This window comes from Hemiscyllium ocellatum, chromosome 28, assembly GCF_020745735.1.
Source record: "Hemiscyllium ocellatum isolate sHemOce1 chromosome 28, sHemOce1.pat.X.cur, whole genome shotgun sequence".
Classification (NCBI taxonomy): domain Eukaryota; kingdom Metazoa; phylum Chordata; class Chondrichthyes; order Orectolobiformes; family Hemiscylliidae; genus Hemiscyllium; species Hemiscyllium ocellatum.
In genome coordinates this window covers 21825626-21849222 of record NC_083428.1, presented here as the reverse complement: position 1 = coordinate 21849222, position 23597 = coordinate 21825626, and the positions used below count along the sequence as shown (strand labels likewise).

Here is a 23597-nt window from a genome sequence, read left to right as displayed (position 1 = left end):
AAGTACATCCAGGAGTCGCAAGACCTCAACTCCATCAGACTCAAAATTGGGTCGGGCAGAAAGCCGTCCTTCAATGGCTAAAGACCAGGTAGCGCCCCTCCCCCCCCCCCCCCTCCACCGCTGCCAGCTCACCTGTCTGGGATCCAGTAAAATTCCTTGAAATTTTTGAAACAATTGTCCATTTAGTCATGTCCCCATGGCTATTCTCTATATCCTTTCTTCTGAAATATCAGTGATCTGAGAATTTGATCATTGCACATTCTCAGGAGAGAATCTGCAAATCACCTCTACACTGACATACATCTCATTAACTGCACTGCATTGTTAAAATGAAACTTGCATATTACATGTAAGAACTCTCCAAAGCCATCATAGGTGGACTAGAAAGTCACAAACAGTAAGAATGGACCGGGAAACATGGAAAATAATCCAACCTCCCACCCTCTAATTCTCAATTTGAATCAAGGCAGTAATTCAAAACATCATCATCAGGAAAGAATACCCACACTATCACTTCCATGCTTGCAGCTGGATCAACTTGCCAATGCTGCCCAGAACACACCCATTCTTATTCTTCTGGATTCCACAGCAAACAAAATTAACACTAAAATCACACCATCAGAAACTGGAAACTCCTTGCGGAGGCTTTGTGCTGTCCCATATCCAAACACTTCCCTTCAGAGAAATCTTGCATGGCTCTGGCAACCTGCACCAGATACTCACTATCGCCTACCCATGGCCAGAAAACATCAGATCACTCACTGTGCAAGAACTATAGTCACAGAGAAAAACTCTATGCATTTGTGCTGCCTCCTTTTACTTTGAATTTAAAATGTTTTTAAAAGGCTATATTTAATTACAAGCATTTTATCAGTGAAAGAAATTAAAATTATACAATAATTAGAATTATCTGGTAATTTGAGTGAAGCAATCTAATTAACACAATAAAATAAAAGAAAATTCTCAAATGAAATCATCTTGAATCAAGAAATGAACTGTTTTCCAAGGACTAACCCAATTACAAAATTCAAGTTGGCAATTATTGCCTGATAGCAACTGGACAGAATACACTGCATTCTATTTGAAGACCTGTGTTCTGACTGTAACACATTAGTATGGATATGATTTGGAAATGCTGGTGTTGGACTGGGGTGTACAAAGTTAAAAAGCACACAACACCAGGTTATAGTCCAACAGGTTTAATTGGAAGCACACCAGCTTTCGGAGCGACGTTCCTTCATCACAATCACCTGATGAAGGAGCGTCGCTCCGAAAGCTAGTGTGCTTCCAATTGAACCTGTTGGACTATAACCTGGTGTTGTGTGCTTTTTAACTTAGTATAGATAGGTCAACTTACCTGCAAATAAAACCACCCCATAGCACTTTTCTGTATTTCGTATTCTACAACCTCGGAGTAATATTTGCTCATTGTCAAGTGAGAATTCTTGTCCTTTCCAAAATAATGTGCCTGTAAATGAGTGCAGGTCACAGTTTGGCTTTTCACAGATAATTCTACCTGTGAAAACAACATGTATTAGTTTAAAAGCTGGTGATAACTATGCACCAAAAATAACCAACTTATATAACATATTTGTCTGAAGGATATCTCAAATAAATATGCAGTATTAATATTACAAAGACAGGAACAATAACTAACATTTATATAGCAGAATAAAACAAAGCATTCCAAACATTTTAACAGTTACGCTTTAGCAAAGTTCAGTATTAGACAACGAAAGAATATATTCAAACAGATGGTGAAATATTTAGTCAAGGAGAAAGGTATTGGGGAACAACTAAGGGGTCATTCTAGAGCCACGGGTCCAGGAAGCCGATGGCGTGGTTGCTTTAGTGAAGTGATTAAGATCAGAAACTCCCAAGGAGTCAGAATCAGAAGAAAAAGGACATGTCGGAATGTTGAAAGCTAACAAGGCTATAGTGAAGGGCAGCAGCTTGACAAGGCAACAAGAACTTAACAACCCTCCCCCAACAATAAAAGCTGAAAGGGCACTTGTCAAACATCTGTCCTGACACATTAACAATTTAACAAATCTGATCTATCTGCATTTCAGAGCAGCATAAGTCCTTGCATATCATCTGATGAAAGTCTTGCTTTCAAACTGAGATCCACTGGATTATACCATTTTAAAGCTCTGGTCACGGTGACCAGCAGCACTAATCCCAAATAACTGATTAGTGCTGATTCAAGCCTGTTGATCCCAAGTTACAGGTGCTCTGGTGAAGTGAAGGTATTTTGTGCACTCACACCGACTCAAGCTATGTTTTCTAATGGCCTTCAATTGGTAAAAAAAACTCTTCAGAAGTTTCAGATCACACTATTGAGAACAAATTGATTGTCAGAATGTAAGTTATTTTAAACAGGTATTTTCCTTCTGCTCCCAGGCCTCTGTACTACAGAGCAGGATTGAACCCTCTGTCAAATGCAGGCAATTTGTTCATCTAAGTAAGCTTGGGGAGTAAAAACCAAACTGATCGAGACACAGTCACTGCTCCCAATCCAGGTGTGGGGATAACACAAAGGAAGCTCTTAGCTCACTGTACAATTCAAAATTATAAAGTCAATTCAGGGGAATATGTCCTAATGTGGTTAGAAGACAATTCTAGACCAGATCTTGTTTAAAATAAGGTTGCATATATATGGGTGCTGCTCAATAGAAAGGTGCAGAAGATTAGAGGTTGGAATTCTCAACCAATTGACAGACAAAAGTGAACAGCAGACATGGCAATACTGTAGAATGCTGTCAGCCAGCCATAAGTTCAACACGGTAAATTCTGCTCCTTACATAAAACCATATAAGGTTAATACCAGACACAGAAGTGTATCTCTCGCAGGTATATTTCAAAAAGATTTTGAAGAATCAACAATTATAAACTATACCTGACAGAAGGAATCTATTCTAACCATTATGCCTATGTTGGCTCTTTGAATGGGTTATCCGGTTGGCCTCGTTCCTTTTCACTTTTCTTCTATAGCCCCACAATTTATTTTCCCCTTCCAATGTTTAGTTATTTTCAGAAAAGATCTTGATACTGAATCTGTTTCTGTCACCAGTTGAGACCTTGCCTTTCAGAGCAGCATAGTTGCTGTATAAAAAATATTGGCCTCATCTCACTTTTAATTCTTTTGACTATTATCTTGAATTGATGCCACCTTGGTTACAATCCTTCAGCTAATGGTTACACTTCGCTTACACTGTCAAGACACTTCAGGATTTTGGTCATTTCTGTTAAATTTTGCAATAGTTCTCTCTGCTGTAAGCTGGACAACTCATCTTCTCTATGTTTTCTGCATAATCAAAGACCCTCCTCTCTGATATTTCAAGTTCCACGTGAGGACTTGATGGACATGCAAAGTATTCCATAACATGGCCAAACAGCTAGTTTTCTGATCATAATCCCATATCATCCACGTATCTGTTTTCCTGCACTGAGGTATGACTTCCAAAATATGCGTGAACTTCATGAGCTAGGAACAGGACTGAAAAAAATGTGAGGTGCTCCATTTTGGGAAAGCAAATCTTAGCTGGACTTATACACTTAATGGTAAGGTCCCAGGGAGTATTGCTCAACAAAGAAACCTTGGAGTGCAGGTTCATAGCTCCTTGAAAGTGGACTCACAGGTAGACAGGATAGTGAAGAATGCATTTGGTATGCTTTCCTTTAATGGTCAGAGTATTGAGTATGGGAGTTGGGAGGTCATGTTGCGGCTGTACAGGGCATTGGTTAGGAATATTGCGTGCAATTCTGGTCTCCTGTTGGAATATTGCGCGCAATTCTGGTCTCCTTCCTATCGAAAGATGTTGTGAAACTTGAAAGGGTTCAGAGAAGATGTATAAGGATGTTGCCAGGGTTGGAGGATTTGAGCTATAGGGAGTTCTGGCAGCTCATCCCATACACGTACCACCCTCTGTGTGAAAACGTTGTCCTTTAGGTCTCTTTTATATCTTTACCCTCTCACCCTAAACCTATGCCCTCTAGTTCTTGACTCCCCGATCCCAGAGAAAAGACTTTGTCTATTTATCCTATCCATGTCGCTCATGATTTTATAAATCTCTATAAGGTCACCCCTCAGCCTCCAACTCTCCAGGGAAAACAGCCCCAGTTTGTTCAGCCTCTTTTTATAATTCAAATCCTCCAACCCTGGCAACAACCTTGTAAATCTTTTCTGCACCCTTTCAAGTTTCACAACATCTTTCCAATAGGAAAGAGATCAGAATTGCATGCAATATTCCAACAGTGGCCTAACCAATGACCTGTACAGCCACAACATGACCTCCCAAGTTGTAAAAACGTACCCCTTACATCTCCTTTGAACTTTCTCCCTCTCATCTTAAATGCATGTGTCCTAGTATTAAACATTTCAATTCTGGGAAAAAGATCCTGACCATCAACCAAATCTATCATCACATCATTCTATCAAGTCTACCCTCAACCTCCACAGCTCAACCTGAGTTTCTCTAGCATCTCTTTAAAGCTCAGACCCTCCAATCCAGGCAGCATCCTGGTAAATGTCTTCTGCACCCTCTGCAAAGCCTCCACATCATTCTTGTAATGTGGAAACCCGAATTGAATGCAGTCTAAGTGTGACCTAACCGAAGTCTTATAAAGCAGCAACATGACATCCTGACTCTTGTACTCAATTCTCTGACTAATGAAGGCAAGCATGCCATATGCTTTCTTTACTATCCTATTTACTTGCATGGCCACTTTCAGAGAGCTTTGGACTTGAACCCCAAGATCCCTCTGTTAATCAATACCTGTATCTGTTCAGGGGTGTTCCATTAACTGTATACTTTCCCTTAATGTTTGATCTCCCAAAGTACAGCACCTTACACTTACCCAGATTTAACTCCATATCTCTGCCCATATCTGCACCTGTGGGCATGTCAATGAAGTGGAGCAACAGTAAAGAATGCCTGATGTACCGGCAGCAAGACAATCAAATTCATAGAGCTCACTGCGGATTATAATTCAGCTCTAAACTACTTAATATTTTGGCTCAATACTTAAACACCAGAGAACTTTAGGTTTTCTGCTATGATACATAGATTTGAGTAATTTTGACAAATGAGACTCTTGAAGTTTTTTGACTTGCACTCATCAGGACACAATTGCAAGAACATCAGATCTCAAAGGGAACAACAGCATTAGATCAGGGTGCTGATTGATAGAGGCACTGGCATGGAGAGTGCTATAGGGAACAGTTAACTGCCAAGCTTTCATTCCAATTCAAATCAGGAAAGTCATTTTTGATTGATCAAGTCATTATCATGGGTATTACACTGAAGAATGTGAATATCCCATATCAGCATGTGGTTATTATTTGAACACAAGGCAATGCTTACAGAGATAAGATCAGAGATTATAAAATGGGAAATTATAGAATGATAGAATGTCCTCATGTCCATCAATCCTTTTCTCTTGCACAGGACAAAAAATTTGCTTTTTGGAAAGTCATTCAATTATTTAAACTTGAGAAATTGTTCTGCAACTATAGTCAATACTCACCATCAAACCGTGCTAGTTGGTCCACGGTGTTCACCTCATCATGTGTGACACTTAGTGCTTGTCTGTATTTCAGGTTGGTCTCACTGAAAGCAAAATTGTTTCCTGCTTTAAAACTTTGAATTTGATCTGTGTCAGTGGGCTGTAAGAACTGGCAGAAATCTTGTAATAGTATAAAGGTGCTGTCATTGGTAAGATTTAATCACATTAAGAATTACAATGGTATCTTTATTCAACCAATGAGGATAAACATAGATGGAGAGATGGCATCATTGTTCACTAAAACAGATTATGAAATCACGGGATCACTTCCCAGTTCAGCACAAGTTATATTACACAGAAACATTGAAAATAGAGCAGGTGTAGGCCATTCAGCCCATCATGGTTGCTCTGCTATTAATATGATCATGGCTCATTCTATCTGCACCAATAATTCCTGTGACACGAATGAAGAAGGCACCAAGCAAAACTAGCAACTTTTGAGTCAAAAGAGTGGACCTAGAATGGGAGACTCTGGGGAAATTGGACCTGAAATGTATCAGCAGAAAGCAATCCTACAGTTACTGTTGAACTATCACTGTCTTATTGAAACACAGAGGATCCTGAGGATGCTTGATGGGGTAGATGCTGATGCTCCCTCTTTGGCAGAAAGACTAGAACAAGGGAACACGGTTTAAGCTAGAGATGAGAAGGCTATTAGTCTTGTTCAAGATGATGTTGGATAAATTTGTAACAGGCAAAAAAGAGTCAAGAGTTACAAAGGGCAGACAGAAAAGTGAAATTGAGACTGCAATCAGTCAGCCACAATCTCATTGAATGTTACATTAGGCTCGAAGAGTCAAATGACCTGTTGTTACAGTATGTCCCATGTCTCTACACTTCAAAATGAAAGAGCTTCACATGACCGAGTCACATACTGTTCACTCAACCAACGGTGTTGTAAATTAAAAATGCTGGTGCGTATTGTGTTATGTCTCACGATTAATATGCAGCATACCTTTAAGAGGCGTGATCATAATATCATCACTATGTCAAAGTATGTGACCTAAAGGTAAAATGGTCTCAATCTTGATCTTAATTTGGCCACTTGAAGCATGACATGCTGATGGAAATATGCTGTTTGTAACTGAAGAGCTTAATATTAACCCATGTATCTAAGTATCCATGACTAATATGTATATACAAAAGGAACAGTAGTAAATATGTATTGAATATTTCAGTACGACATTCCCACATCTAGATCTGATGTTATTCCAGGAGCTAACATTATTATGTCCTCAATAGGCACAAATACACTGCCCAGGCAACAGCCACATCACACTGGTACACCACAATGCACCTGATTTCATGACATGTTCCTTTCCAAAGTAGTTCTGCAGTGACACTACAAAATCAGCAAACATATCCCTAAATGCATTGAACAGAGAATATCACGGATGCATTTTTTTTTGGGAAGTTCTGTGATCATCAAGCAGCGGGTATTGTTGTTGAGAAATGGAAGAGTTCAGCAAAGAGCAGAGGCCACCCCAAAACATGAAATGAAGTGGAAAAAAAGGAAATGAGACAATTAGGCAACAGCTTTATAAATAAAAGGGCAACAGAATTGTGGAAAAGAAATTACTAATGATGTTGGGCAGAAAAAGATAGCAAGCAGGTTTGAAGCAAATGAGATTTGGAGCTAATAGTCAGCAGAATACAGTAAGAAAACTAATGGCTGGTTGGGAAAGATAAGCAAATTGATCTTATATTGGCTGAAGTATAATCATGACTTCGATAAGTAAGTTGTGTCCCTGAGAAAAGAGGGTGTAATTCATATTCAGCTGGGTTCTCCACAACTCGAACTAAGGCTCTCAAAAGTGGTAATGGGTTCCTGAATGCGCCAGATTCATTGTAAACCAGAGACAAATATATAAAGAAACTGAAAACAATATAATGTTATTAATGATTTACATGTGTAGTGGGAACCTTCCCTTTGCAATACCATGGTCAGAAATGGAGGGAGAGTCACATAACTCCTGAACATAACACATGCAGGAAAATGAAATAGAAACAACAGCAAATATGGAAATCTTACCCATCGATTTCAGCTGTTTCAACATAACACAGGCTATTTGGCTCCGAACTAGACAGCAAGAACAGATCAGCCTAGGAGAACCACAAACAAGTATAGTGTTGAGATACTTAAGTACTATCCCTCCATAGAATAAAGAGTGTATTACTTTCAAAGACAACTCACTGGAACAAACTCATCCTTCTTCAGACAAACCACATCACCTACTTGGAGTTCTTTCCATTTTGCAATTGTGAAGCTACAAAAGAAATACAAAGAAGTTCAATCTACATAGGGGCTCTCATTAAATTAGGGCCTTCCAAAATGTTTCATAACCGGTGAAATAGTTTTTAAAATATTCACTGTTGAAATGAAGACAGCTTTGGCAGCCAAATTGGATACAATGAAATCCTACAAAAAACAATCAAAGAACCAGATAACCTATTTTTACAGATGCTGCTGATTGTGTTAACATAGACAGGAACTTCAGGAGAACTTGCCAGCTTTTCTTCAAATGGTGTCATGGGATCTTTTACATTCATCCAAGAGAGCAAGCAAGTATCCAGTGTAATTGCTCAGCTAAAAGTATCTCCAACAGTGCAATACAGTCTCAGTATCACAAGGAAGTGTCAAACTAAACAATATGCTCTATTTTTCCTAGGAAGACCTAGAACCTTCAACCTCCTGACCCAAAGGTTTGAATGTTAACATTCAGCCAAGGTTGATACAGTACCACATAAAACACAATACCATACTGACCACTAGCTCCTGATACTCTCTACAATTGTGTCAGCTGTCTGGTTGTTTAGTTACTTACCTTTTGCCAACAAGAACATCGCATGGTCTGTTGTTGATCTCTTTATCGCTCTTGTGACGTGCCTAATACAGAGACAAAACGTTGAGCAACCAAGTCTTTTTGCCAATGACACCTGATTGTAAATCATCACAAATTTAATAAACTGTTAACGATCAATTAAAGCAAAAGAAGTTTTATATATCTGTTAAATGAATATACACAGAAACACACACCAGCCAAGTTACAAATATTGTTGATGTTGGTTAAATAAATAGCGTAGCTAATTTAAACACATTTCTATAAGTTCCAGTGAATTCCAAATACATTTCAGTAAATGTAATTATAACTGACACATTGTCCTTGACACGCGAATATGCGTTATATAATGCAACCTGAGTGATCTCACGTGTAAAGGAAATAAGCAATGAAGAGAGATTATAGAAGCTCAGGTTCTAGAATCAATAAAGGAGGAGGGAACACATTATGTTGTGTGAAATTGTCTATGTCAACATTAAAGTAAACTCAAATTACTTAATCCAAAGGATTTCAAAGTGAATGAAAAGGTGGGCGGGCAGAATTATGATGAGGTGGTAGAGTTGTGGTGGTGAGGTGGAGTTGTGGTGAAAGGAGTAGTAGTTGGGGGGGGGATGGATTTGTGATGGGGGTGGATTTGTGCTGAGAGTGTGAACTTGTGGACTTGTGATGAGGTGGCAGAGTTATGATGAGGGGTGGAGTTGTGGTAGGGGCGAGTTGTGGCGGGGACGGGGTTGAGTTGTGATGGGGGATGGGGTTGTAGTGAGGAAGTGGAATTGTGCTGAGGGGGCAGAGTTGTAGCAGGGTGATGGGCTTGTGCTGGGCAGACTTATGGTTAGGGGATGAAGTTGCAGTGAGGGGGTGGAGCTGCAGTGAGGGGACAGAGTTATGGTGGATGTTGAAATTACTCCAGCAAGGGCCAAACTCTAGCGACACATAATTGACGCTGGGAAAGAACCAAGGTGGTAGCTGAAGCATCTGATTATTCAGGCTTTGATATAGTCAGCTAACAAAATACCTGACCCAAATAGCTTTCTGATGTGTCTTAAATCCTATGTTCTATAGTATGACTGTTGCAAATATATTCTTTGCCGAGCAGGCACAGTACAAGAATATGGTATACCCAAGGTATTTTACATAAGTCAATATTATCCTCCTCCTTCTTGAAATCATTTCTAATAGTCAATTTAAAAATGATGCCTGCATTTCTTGAATTATGGTGTTCCATTACAAAAATCTGTTTTTTATTTTTTATTTTAGGGGCTACACTCAGGATGCTGATCACAAGTCTTAACCTCTTTAAGCAATAACTAGAAGGCATTCCAATGACATAAAATATTGTATAAGCCATCTACTGTCCTGAGATAGCTCTAATAAACATTAAAGCACATGCAGACATTTCCAGGAAGGTTTGAAATATATTCTAACCTGTGAAGAGCTTAATTGAATAGGTTACAAAATCATTGTTGGTCAGACAATGCTTTCACTTTGGACTCTGTCAATGTTCTAAAGCATGAACTATTCATAAAGAGTTCCACAGCCATTAATTGCAGGCAATTCTTCATCTATGGTGAAGCGTGGGTGGGAAGGATACCTGACAGAAGGCAGTCGAATCTGTCCTTAAATAAGAAGGTCAAGTTCCAATGAAGTCATCAGGATCCAATTGCTATTTCTACTATAGGCCTGAGTGGGGAAGTAATTGTGGCTCTCCCACTAAATCAGTCTACCAGGAAAATGAACCAGTTTTAAAGGGGTCCAAAAATGTAAGTCCTTTTGCTAATCTGTCCTTACTTGGGAAGCCATTCAGCAAGTTGAGCCTACAGTGCAATCATTGCTGATGTGAGACTTCAATTTCATTTTCACACCCTTTGCCCATATTCCTAACTTCCTGAGAGATTAAGAATCTGTCTCAGTGTTAAATATATTAAAAGATGGTGCATCCACACACTTTTGGGATAAAGAATTCTGGAGAAACACACACATGGGATTATCAAGTTTTTTTTCTCACCTCAAATCCTTTATCCTGATATTGGTTCCCCCTTGTTCTAGATTCCCTGGGAGGGAAACAAAGTCTCAGTATCTACCTTTTCAAACTCCTTCAGAACTTGTGCATTTCAATCAGATCACTCCTCATCCTTCTAAAGTCTAGACAATAGAGACCTAGTTTACTCAGCTCCTCATCATCGGATAACTTTGTCATCCCAAGGACCAATCTAAGTGAACCTTTGCTGATCTTCCTTCAATGTTTCCCTTAAGTCTTTTCTTAAATATTGAGACAAAAATTGTTCATAGAATTCCAATCTTGGTGTCATCAAAACCTTGTACCATTATTAAAGGAATTCTATCTTCTTGAACACCAATTCTAATCTCCCATTGCTTGCTGTATCTGCGTGTTAACTTTTTGTATTCATTGTATTGGTACATTCAAGTCTGAATTGAACTCAACATTTAGAAGTTTCACACCTTTTAACAAATATTCTGTCTTTTAATGTTTGTGAGCTATGTGAGTGACCTATCATTTCCCCACATTAAAATCCATCAACCTGGCCTCAGAAGAGTAGGATGTACATGTTGCAAAATGCTGGGACTCATACACTCGTGGGGTTCATGCTCAATGCCACAGCAAACAGCAATCATTGACCAAGTTGTGTGTCCATAGGAATAATCCACACACCAGATTGGGTCCCTTGGGCAACTTGTTCTGGCAGTGTCCACAGCAGAGGTCCAGACCATTACTGAGTAAAGATAGGATAGGATCACAGGGTGGCTGTCATGGGGGAGGAGGACATGAGGATGGAGGAAGGGGCAGGTGATAGTTTTTAATGAATTCTAGCCTTCCCAAGGCTGAGTCAATCAATCAATCAAGTACTAGGCATGTGCCAATGAGCACCTCCCTCAACCCACCCATGCAGGAACCTGCAAGCAAACCCAATAGCTCAGTTGGTGGCAGAGCAAGAGGCCATTGATAAGCCTTCCAAGCCTAGACTTAATCAAGGCCAACACACGAAGATGGTGGGTTCCCTACCACCACCCACCCATCCAATTAAATACCACCCCTGTCGCCAAATACACTTTGGGAAAGGGCATCAAATTCCACCAGAGGTTCGGGCATGGACTGATAGCTGCAAAATGATAGGTTTGTAATTTATTATTTAACACAAAACTAAGAATGAATCATAGCCTAATATTTGGCATGATGGTATTGTATAATAGATAAGTTCAAGTTATAATAATCATTGCTTTCAGTCTCATTCCTATCCAAGGACAATGCAAATCTAGACCTAGATTGGTGAAGCTTATCAATGAACCAAGATTGAGAAACAAATCTTTTAAGCTTATGAACACATAATTTGGTTAATGCTTATATTAGCTTTGCTTTTTATCCGTATCAATGCATGTTGGCTTAAAATCTATCATTTTGACCAAGTATTTGGTCACTTGTCTTAAAGTTTCTCTTGTTGTCTCAGTATCACTTATTGTTTAAGAGCCCCTGTGAAGCCAGTTTGAAACATTTTACGACAGTCAAGCCTCTATACAAATTAAAATTAAAGTGGTTAGCTAATATCAGGTGGGGAAGTACTCACAATATCATCAATGAGATCTTTAACGGCTGTTATTCCTAAAACGAACGTGAGTGGAATCATTGTTGTGTACCAAGGCAGAGTAGTAATAGCAGGTACAGCCTAAACAGTAGAAAGCACATTCAATTGAAACTGACAGTATTTCCAAATCTGGCAACAGAACCTGATAAAACTTCTCAGGTTCCAATTACTCTCTTTTCCTTTGTTCTTATTCTTCTATGTGATATGGGCCTTATGAAACAAATAGATTTTGACAATAATTGATAGTAGCTTCATTTCACCATTTCTGAGACAGGCATTCAATTTTAGATTTATTACATGAAGCTAAATTTCATCAGCACCAGTGGCAGGATGTGAACTTTTTTTTTATCAAAACATGGGCTTCTAGATTATTAGGAGAAAATGAGGACTGCAGATGATGGAAATCAGAGTCAAAAGGGGAGGTGGTGGAAAAGCACAGCCAGTCAGGTAGCATCTGAGAAGCAGAAGAGTCGATGTTTCGAGCATAAGCTCTTCATCAGGAAAATTCTTCTAACGTTAGTCTGCTAACATTACCATTATGTTACCACTTTATTCTAGGCTTGATATAGCAAGACTGAACTAGGGAGCAAAAGGGGCGGCACGGTGGCACAGTGGTTAGCACTGCTGCCTCACAGCGCCTGTAGACCCGGGTTCAATTCCCGACTCAGGCGACTGACTGTGTGGAGTTTGTACATTCTCCCCGTGTCTGCGTGGGTTTCCTCCGGGTGCTCCGGTTTCCTCCCACAGTCCAAAGATGTGCAGGTCAGGTGAATTGGACATGCTAAATTGCCCGTAGTGTTAGGTAAGGGGTAAATGTATGGGTGGGTTGCGCTTCGGCGGGTCGGTGTGGACTTGTTGGGCTAAAGGGCCTGTTTCCACACTGTAAGTCTAATCTAAAAAATTCTTAGGCATCAGGAATAATTATAATACATTTTTTCACTGCCACATAGTTCATTCTCTGCAGGATGTACAGCAGAAAATATTGTGGCCTCTTTCAGAAATGAAAAAGAGTACAATTTCCATATGATAAGCAAGTCATGGAAACCTTACAAAATTACAACTTAGCCTACACACTTTCATTGATTTGTGCTTACCTCTGACAATTGCATTATAATAAAAGCCTGGATTTTATGATATCCAGAGAATTGTTTCTGAAGTTTAGTTGGAAGTTGGGCATGGGGCCCATGCAGAATCTCCATGGGCAGCAGACTCTGAGGGAAGTGCCTGAGAAATTGAGGATTCCACTGGGCAATTCCTCAATGCTTTGAACCTTCTGAATTCAATCATTTCAATTGGAGAATTGGGAGAGTTCTGGTGCAGTTAAATAAATAGTTACTCAGGAAAAGTTAGGTTATTAAATCCCTAGTAGAGGTCAGAGTGGTGCTGGAAAGGCACAGCAGGTCAGGCAACATCCGAGGAGCAGGAAAATCGACGTTTCAGGCAAAAGCCCTTCATCAGGCTTATGCCCGAAACATCAATTTTTCTGCTCCTCAGATGCTGCTTGATCTGCTGTGCTTTTCCAGCACTACTCTGATCTCTACTCTGGTTTCCAGCATCTGCAGTCCTCACTTTTGCCCTATTAGTGTAACTCCCAAGTAGCTGTTCAATTAACACACCCTAATTATATCTCCACTAGAGCTGAACACCCCCTAGACCTCAACCCCACCATCGCCTCCACCCTGGGACTCAAACATCCCATTCATTGCTGCACACCTGAATGCCTCTACGTCCTCCATCAAACTCCTGGATCCGATACATCTCCTGTCCCCTGCCAAACTTGATATCTCCCATCACCCTAATTTAACCTAAATACTCTTTCACTTATCTGGCCCCCATGCCTACTTAAGCCCTGGTACCCCATCCTCATGGCATCTTATCCATTTGGCATCCCATTCCCTACACATTTGGCACCCTAGCTGTCAAAGTGGCTGTATGTTGTAATGGATCTTGTATCTTGGACTGCTGTGACAAGGAAGGCGTGGTCTACCTTCCCCAATTGTTCTACAAGTAGCTAGAAAAGATTAGCAAAAATAAATGTAGACCTGTTGCAATCAGAGGCAGGAGAATTCATAATGAGGAATAAGGAAATTGCTGAGACATGACAAAAAATACAATTTGTTGTTCTGCACCGAGCAAAGAAAATTATAAAAGCCTCACAGAAATCATGAAACTTCTAGTATAAACGAAGACTGGCACGGTGGCTCAGTGGTTAGCACTGCTGCTTCACAGCACCAGGTTCCCAGGTTCGATTCCAGCCTCGGGCAGCTGTCTGTGTGGAGTTTACACATTCTCCTCCTGTCTGCGTGGGTTTCCTTCGGGTGCTCTGGTTTCTTCCCACAGTTAATATGTGCAGGTCAGGTGAATTGGCCATGCTAAATTGCCCATAGGGAAATGGGTCTGGGTGGGTTACCCTTCAGAGGGTTGGTGTGGACTGATTGGGCCGAAGGGCCTGTTAGGTAATCTAATCTAAACATGTATTATATCGCTCAAAAAAAAAAGTTGTGGATAAATAAATTGAACTTAATGTGGATATATCCCTTAGACCTGAATTCAAGATCCCAGAAAGAAGTAGCTGTAGAGTCAATTGGTGTTTATCTTGTAAGAGGAGGTGATGGCCTCGTGGTGTTACTGTAGAGACACAGATAATGTTCTGGGGACCCAGGTGGAATTTAAATTCAATTAAAAATCTGGAATTAAGAGTCTAATGATGATCAAAAGAATCAAATAGGCTTTTTTAGGCATTGATTGTTGGCCCAAAAAAGCCTATCTGATTCACTAACATCCTTTAGGAAATGGCCATCCTTACTTGGTTTGGCCTACATGTGACTCGAGACCCATAGCAACGTGGTTGACTCTTAACTGCCCTCTGAGGAATTAGGGATGGGTGATATATGCTGGCCTAGCCAGTGATGCCCTCATCCCATGAACAAATTTTTAAAAATTCTATGTACTGTACTCGGGACTGGTTCCTGCAGATGTAAACCCTCCATTTAAGGAAGGAGGGATAGCGAACAGGAGATTTGTTAATTGAACATGATTTACATGGAAAATTCTGGAGTCTAGCAAATTCTAAAAAAATAAAGGACTTGATTACAAGACACTTCAAAAATAAATTCTGGGATTGGGCAGAGTCAATGTTGACTTACGAAGGGGAAACCATGTTTCACAAATCTTTTGGATATACAATACAATAATACAATACAATACAGCACCTTCATTCCTCCAAGCCTGCATTGATTCCAAACCTTATTTAGACCAGCTACTTGACACCCATACATGGTTTTTAGCTTTTTGTTTGCCTCCCATTCACGTGTCTATCAATTCCCGCCTTAAACATCGCTAATGTGACTGCTTCCACCATCTCCACTGGCAGTGTATTCCAGGCACCCACCACTGTGTGAAGCGTTTTCCCCTCACTTCTCCCCTAAACTTCTGCTGTCTCACTTTGAACCTGTGCTCTCTTGTAGTTGACCATTATACTCTGGCTTTTGAGAATGTCTCACACCAGAAATTCTAAATAAAATGAGAGGACATGGGATTGGGAGACATGTATAAATTGTGTGATAGTGTAAACTTCAAAACTTTAATAATTGTTCGTGAATTGAAAGAAGACCAATAACTCTCTGTGTGATAAACTTTTAAGGAGCAAGGACAGATTGTTATTCAGAAATTGAAAGCAATTAGCCATGCTTGGGAAAAAAAGTCAAAGCTACATAAATAAAACTGTTTGATAAATGGCTGCCTTGTGCCGAAAGGAGAAATGATTGCCCTGTAGAAGAATTTAAACAGTTAATTGCAGGGATGTTGTGTCTTCAAACCGACAATGAATACCAAATGTAACAAGGAACATGGAAGCTACTTCGGATCAGAAGGCAAACTACAGACTTAATGATTCCAGAGGAATAATCAACATTACGGATGAAAGAATCTAAATGATCATCAATAATGTCACACCACAAGCTTGAAAGAAGAAAATTTTGTAAGAATTCAACTTCAGGATTCCTTGGGAGCAGAACTCCAGAGATCAACACTACACATGGATCAAACTTCCAGACACTGTTGGTTGGAATTGTAGCTAAATTCCACCATTAATTGGGTAAGAGCCAAGTTGTGTTGTGAGGCTTAACTTGCTTACTTGTGGGGTCTTATTTTGGGTGCTACATAAAATAAAGTTTAAATAATTGTTTCATTGTTTGATTGTCTGTGAGATTCTTAATAAAGTTATTAAATTAAAGATAGCTTATGGTAATTCACCCACAACAATTGGTTAATAGTCAGGAATAGAGGATAGAAATAAATGGCTCATTTTCAGGCTGGCAGGATTGTCACTAGTGGAGTACCACGAGGTAGCAGCACAAGCCCCAGCTGTTGATAATCTATACTGGGGAATTTGGTCTGATAATAAAATTAAATATTTCCAAGTTTGCAGATGACACAAAACTAGGTGGAAGTGTGAGTTGTGAGTTGCATCAATGGGATCCTGAAAGACGAAGTAAGTAAGCAAAAGAACTGATAGTTGGAAGACAAAGTTTGAGGTTGCCCAACTTGGTAAGAAAAACAGTATTTCTGAAATGCTGAGAGACGGGAAAATGTTGAACTTTAAAGGTACTTGAATATTCTTGATGATGAGCATTGAAAGTTAACAGCAAGCAATTAACACAGCCAATGGTATTTTGGTGTTTATTATAACAGAATTTGAGTATAGGAATAAATATATTTTATTGCAATTATATAAAGCCATGGTGAGACCACTTCTGGAGTACTGTGTGCAGTTTTGGTCTCCTTACCAATGGAAAGATAAACCAGCCACGGAGGAAAGGTTCAAGCTAATCTTAGGTTAAAGGGGTTGTCCTTTGAGGAAAGATTAAATAGATCAGGCCTATATTCTCTGGAGTTTAGAAGAATGAGAGATGATTTTATTGAAACATACAAAATTCTTACAGGACATAACAGGTTAGATATGGATAAGATGTTTCCCCAAGCAGAAGAATCTAGAACCAGAAGGCACAGCCTCTGAGTAAGTGGCAGGCCAGTTAGAACTGAGATCATGAGGGATTTCTTAAATCAAAAGACAGTGAATCTTTGGAATTCTCTATTCCAGTGGGCTGTGGAGGCACTGTTGTTGAGCATGTTCAAAACTGAGACTGATAGATTTCTACGTATTAAAAATATCAAGGGACACTAGGATATTGCAGGAAAATGGTGTTGAAGTAGAAAGTCAGCCATGACCTCATTGAATGGTGCAACAGGCTTGAAGGGGCTCAATGGTCTACTGCTGATCTTATTTCTTATGTTTTGACAGTTACAGTATTAGATCAGGTAAAGCATGAAGAAAAATCCAGGCAGATCTCTTCAGAAAAAGGGATAAAATGTGGAATCAATTAACTGCCTATAATTTAACACAAATAAATGTGGAAAACCAGGATCAAACTAATGTGGACACCTTTTATAAAAAGTACAGGAGAAACAAATACCAAGGCCTTGAGCACAAAAACAAGACTGACACTGAGTACAGTACTGAGGGAGATAGTGTTTTTCGATGAGATGTTAAAGAGGTCCAGTCTGATTTTGTGGGTAGAGATAAATTAATCCATTGCCAGGCAGTTATTACCAATATCCTGGCCAATATTTATCCCTCAGTCAACTTTACACAGATTGGTCATCATAGCACTTCTTTTTGTGAGAGTTTTCTCAGCACAAATTGGGTGTCAAGTTTTCTACTCTTCAGAACTATATCACTGACTGTGGAGCCCCCTTGTGATGTCCTATGTCCTATGTCTTATGGCCATTATAGTAATCCTAGGCCAAAACCCCAAATTTGGTTTCACTTGCTAAAAGACTTCCAAATTAGTTACAATACAGTTAGGGAAAATTAACTGGTTGTTTCAGGTAGATGGAATTTGAAATATAAATTAGTTATTAAAAGAATAAAGCCACAAGGTTTCACAGGTTTCATCCACGAAAAACATTTACCATACAATGTCAGCAAACAACCAACAATATCTATTTTGGTATTCTAATGTCCAGAAATAATATGAGGTAAACATAAATTAATGGGCAATTTGTAGTTGGCTGAACATTAAACTGCAGACACAACCAAGACAAATCTCATGAATTTTTCAGCATCCAACACAGATGTTAGTGAGCAATGAGTCACAAAAGTTCTGCAAAATGCTATTGCCCTAACAAGGCAGTTCAGCTGTTTTTTTTAGATTAGACTTACAGTGTGGAAACAGGCCCTTCGGCCCAACAAGTCCACACCGACCCGCCGAAGCGAAACCCACCCATACCCCTACATTTACCCCTTACCTAACACTACGGGCAATTTAGCATGGCCAATTCACCTGACCCGCACATGTTTGGACTGTGGGAGGATACCGGAGCACCCGGAGGAAACCCACGCTGACACGGGGAGAACGTGCAAACTCCACACAGTCAGTCGCCTGAGTCGGGAATTGAACCCGGGTCTCAGGCGCTGTGAGGCAGCAGTGCTAACCACTGTGCCACCGCGCCGCCCATTTGTTTTGGAAATCTAATCTCGGATTTCCCAGAGAAGTCATTTCCACAAAAAACTGTTGTAATGACTGTTATCCTCCCAGTTGCAAGTTGATTGCAAGTCTACTCTCCCAAGGCTGCCTCCCACTGGATTCACATGATTGTACTCCAGCAGCTAATCACTGGCACAATCCAGCTGGGATAGGAGGAGGTTGAACTCATTTGATTGAAATAGTGGCACATCAGCAACATCACTGTAGAAATAAATCAGAGGAATAGACTGCTGCTCGAGAAACACAGGTTCAAATCTCGCTATGATAGCAAGGTGCTGCATAGAAAGCTAGACTCGCTAATAGTGATCATAAAATTATCATTGATTATTATTTTTAAAATTCTGGTTCACGAAACCCACATATGACTCCAGGCCTGCAGCAAAGTGGTTGACTCGAATAAGCCACTGTGCTCAAGGGTAACTAGGGATGGGCAACAAATGCCCAGCGATGCCCACATCCCATGGAAGAATAAAGTGTGGCTTACAAACACCGATCCTGCATTTCGCTCTCCACCAATCTATGGACTGAAACTCTATCAGCCTTACTTACATATGTCAAAGTCAACATTGCTGCATTTTCCTGAATTTTGAATTGCTAATGGCTTTGCTAATGATTAAACTGAGATTGCTATCAAGGGCTCCTCTATGAACTAAAATGTGTGAAAAAAGAGGAGACCTCCACTCCCTCTCTGAATGGTCTCAAATGGCAGAGACAGACCGTTAACAGAGGTTGGAAGAGGCTCTACCTTCATTATGCAAGATCCTCAATTAGATTCTGGGAGGGATGGCCACCTTTCCTGTTGATAGGAGATAGCATGGCAGCAAGAAGACATCAAACATCATCCAACCTGTGCCATTTTGCCAGCCTTCTTGTTTCCCAATCCACAACCAATGAACTGGTAAGACTGAGCCAATACAATATTCATCCTATTTCACTTGTGAACAATGGGTTTATTTGAAAACACTAGCTTTCGAAGTGCTGCTCCTTCATTAGGTGTTAGTGAAATGAGGAATACCTTGTGTCTAAGGTCTTCCCCTCTCACTAACACCTGATGAGGGAGCAGCACTCTAAAAGCTAGTGTTTTCAAATGAACCCATTAGACTATAACCTGGTGTCGAGTGATTTTTGACCTTGTCCAACCCAGTCCAACACCAGCACCTCCACATCATGACTTGTGAACAAAACTTTAGAATTGGCTTTTCCCTCTGACACTCATCAGCAATGACTTCTACCCACTTCAGTACTCAATGTTTACTATCCTCCATTCTTAACCTATGAATAAATTTGCTTTATGGAAGTATATTCCAGAGTATAGAACTCACACAAGGATTACATTTCCTTTATTGTTTTATTTAGTATCTCTTTGAAATGTTGTCAAAAGTCCAAGGTATAGAGAGATCATTCAACTGTTCTTACCTGGAGAATAACAATAAGCAAGTAGTAGAAATTAGCAACTCGCTGGAACTGTTCAAACAGGTTGCGAGGTAGAAAGGTAACAACATTGTACTTTGAAGTCTTAATTTCATTGCCCTGAAATAAAGAGACATCACAATGACAATTACAAGTTGATTGTAATAGATGTTCAGTATGTATTTTTATAATGTACACAGAAGTTCATTGATCCTTAATTGAAGAAAAGCACTTATTTTCCTGCTATTTTCCAGCTAATGTTCAGAACCTAGTGTTAGTCTGAGTAATACTCCAGCAGCGATTATGTAGTTCTTGAGGAATTAAGCTTTTCCATAATCGTTGTTTCTTTACAATCTTTCAGAATTAATGAACTTGCCACTCAACAACTGTATTACAATTAGTAACCAAAATAAAAAGAAAATAACTTTAAAAATTGAGTCATTGAAAATATAACCCTCCCTGTCACCCAGCCGCATTCCCCCTTCTTCTTAGGCAGTCCCTTAAGATTGAGGATGGTTTCCTTCCACTCCAGTATTGTGGTATTGAGGTGACTGAACAGTCCTTCCTGGATCCAATAACTCTACCATAGATGGAGCCAATGGTGGTTGCTGAAGCTGATGGGGGATGGGATGGTCAGTTTTCTCATGCTTTCTCTGTCGTTTATGCTTACTCTCCATCTGAGCTTGTTGGGAAGGCTCAAAATGGTTAGCTCCTTCGTGCAGAGTCCTCTCCAGTGGCAGTTTTAGTTGGGGGGCGGCGGGGGGGGTGCCATTTCTGATTGGCCAACACCCCTTCACAGGTAGGACTTCTGCCCTTGAGATCCTAATCCTCAGTGGCATTTCATTTGATGGACCTCCCAAAAGCAAAAGGCAACAGAGGCTCTTTGTTGGCTGTCTAGCTGGGCAACATCATTTGCATGAAATAGTGCCTATATTATCCTGGTTGAGTCAGGAATGCCTTTGTAACAGGAGACAGTGTGAAATAGTTTGAGCTGGAAACTTCTCCACAAGTGTAATCTATGTCACTCTCTCAATGAGGACCTATCAGCTTTATTCAAAAAAGATTCCAGAATGTTATCACTCTTTTCTCCTGCAACCTTACCAGTGAACTCAACATTTGAGTCTCACTGTATTTGGTATGAGTAATTCGATAAATAAATTAGGAATACCATTTTAATGAGGTCTCAGCTCCTCCAATTTATAGACAATAGACAATAGGTGCAGGAGTAGGCCATTCAGCCCTTCGAGCCTGCACCGCCATTCAATATGATCATGGCTGATCATTCCTAATCAGTATCCGCTTCCTGCCTTATCTCCATAACCCTTGATTCTACTATCTTTGAGAACTCTATCCAACTCTTTCTTAAATGAATCCAGAGACTGGGCCTCCACTGCCCTCTGGGACAGAGCATTCCACACAGCCACCACTCTCTGGGTGAAAAAGTTTCTCCTCATCTCTGTCCTAAATGGTCTACCCCGTATTTTTAAGCTGTGTCCTCTGGTTCAGCACTCACCCATCAGCGGAAACATGTTTCCTGCTGCCAGAGTGTCCAATCCTTTCATAATCTTATATGTCTCAATCATATCCCCTCTCAGACTTCTAAACTCAAGGGTATACAAGCTCAGTCGCTTCAGTCTTTCAGTGTAATGTAATCCCTCCATTCCAGGAATTGACCTCATGAACGTACGCTGCACTCCCTCAATAGCCAGAATGTCTTTCCTCAAATTTGGAGACCAGAACTGCACACAGTACTCCAGGTGTGGTCTCACCAGGGCCCTGTACAGCTGCAGAAACACCTCTTTGCTTCTATACTCAATCCCTCTTGTTATGAAGGCCAGCATGCTATCAGCCTTCCTCACTACCTGCTGTACCTGCATGCTTACCTTCATTGACTGGTGTACAAGAACACCCAGATCTCTCTGTACTGCCCCTTTACCTAAATTAATTCCATTGAGGTAGTAATCTGCCTTCCTGTTCTTGCCACCAAAGTGGATAACCATACATTTGTCCACATTAAACTGCATCTGCCATGCATCTGTCCACTCACCTAACTTGTCCAGGTCACCCTGTAATCTCTAACATCCTCATCACATTTCACCCTGCCACCCAGCTTTGTATCATCACAAATTTGCTAATGTTATTGCTGATACCATCTTCTATATCATTAACATATATTGTGAAAAGCTGCGGTCCCAGCACGGATCCCTGCGGTACCCCACTGGTCACTGCCTGCCATTCCAAAATGGAGCCGTTTATCACTACCCTTTGTTTCCTATCAGCCAACCAATTTTCAATCCAGCCTAGTACTTTGCCCCCAAAACCATGCGCCCTAACCTTACTCACTAACCTCCTATGTGGAACTTGTCCTTGGGTTAATGTGTTCACTGACATATGTTGGATCATAAGCAAGGAGAATCCTAGATTCACTCCCAAATCTGTTCTAAATTAGCCAATCACTGTCAGGCAGTGCATATGTGACAATTCTCTTTGAGGTCAGGGAGAACAGAAGAAAAGCAAATATACAGGACAGTCCCTCCTCTTCTCTATCCAGTGACTGCTTTTGCAATATACAAGAGATCAAGAATGGTTTCCTTCCACTCCAGTATTGTGGTACTGAGGTGACCGAACAGTCAGCGATGTGCAAAAGCATAAATATTAGGTGTCGGGGTTAGGTGTGAACGGCCCCTGCTGACTTTGTTCCAGCTCACACCAAGAATGAATCTTTGTTCCGAGAATTCCCAGTGTCTGTGGAACTGCAGTTCAGTTGAACAAGTGGGATGGTGGAGTCTAGCATTCATTACTGCGCACTAAGCCAATTACAAATAAACTTGGGTTCAACAATTCATCAACGAGCAACTATAAGTGGTAGGTAATTTGGAGCTAATCTGTGTAAGGGGATTTTAACAACAATGTAAATAAAGCTCCAGGCGGAGTTTTTCTGCAGCCCGACTGTATCACGTCATTCTGTGCTCTTTAATTCTCCACTTGAAATATGATCCAGGAAAACATCCAGAATCACGGAGGGTAACTGCAGAGGTTAGTGACTAGAAATGTGAACCAGGTAACTTTCCCATTGATTCTGCTCACCAATACATTAGGTCATAAACAATGTGTTTGAACTGGAAGCCCTAATCTTGCAAACAAGTAATTTCACATCGTTGTCCTGTATGAAGCTATTAGGTTAATAAATATCTTATTGAAAGATTCTATGCAATTTCATGTTACACTTTGTGCATCCATTCTTGGCACTTACTTTAATAGATCCAAAATTCTGCTATCAGGATAAATGAGGACTTGCACTATTATCAGGCTTCTTGATTTGAGTCACATTTGAACTACAGAAGTAGCAAATGTACATGGTCGTACAGGCAAGTGAAGCCTCTGGTCTACAGCTAACCCAATGAGTATTCCAGACATCTACTATAATAAAACCTAAGTTAAAAATCACACAACACCAGGTTATAGTCCAACAGGTTTATTTGGAAGTACAAGCTTTCAGCGCACTGCTCCTTCATCAGGTAGCTAGACTAAAGCCTGATGCTGTGTGATTTTTAACTTTGTCCACCTCAGTCCAACACCAGCACCTCCACATCATAATAAAAACTGAAAGTAATGGAGAAGCTCAGCAGGTC

At 40.3% G+C, this 23597-nt stretch overlaps 1 protein-coding gene across 5 annotated transcripts in view; it reads right to left on the bottom strand.

The window, feature by feature from the left end:
- Positions 1–23597, bottom strand: part of LOC132828933 (phospholipid-transporting ATPase IC-like) — a 120048-nt gene that overhangs the window by 66861 nt on the left and 29590 nt on the right. For all 5 annotated transcript variants that reach the window (XM_060846143.1, XM_060846145.1, XM_060846144.1 and 2 more), the window contains exons 5-11: positions 19972–20085; positions 11990–12088; positions 8394–8455; positions 7763–7835; positions 7601–7671; positions 5530–5612; positions 1358–1516 (exon numbers count right to left, since the gene is read on the bottom strand). In XM_060846143.1, coding sequence (XP_060702126.1) covers positions 1358–1516; positions 5530–5612; positions 7601–7671; positions 7763–7835; positions 8394–8455; positions 11990–12088; positions 19972–20085 — 661 coding nt within the window. The remainder of the gene's footprint in view (positions 1–1357; positions 1517–5529; positions 5613–7600; positions 7672–7762; positions 7836–8393; positions 8456–11989; positions 12089–19971; positions 20086–23597) is intronic.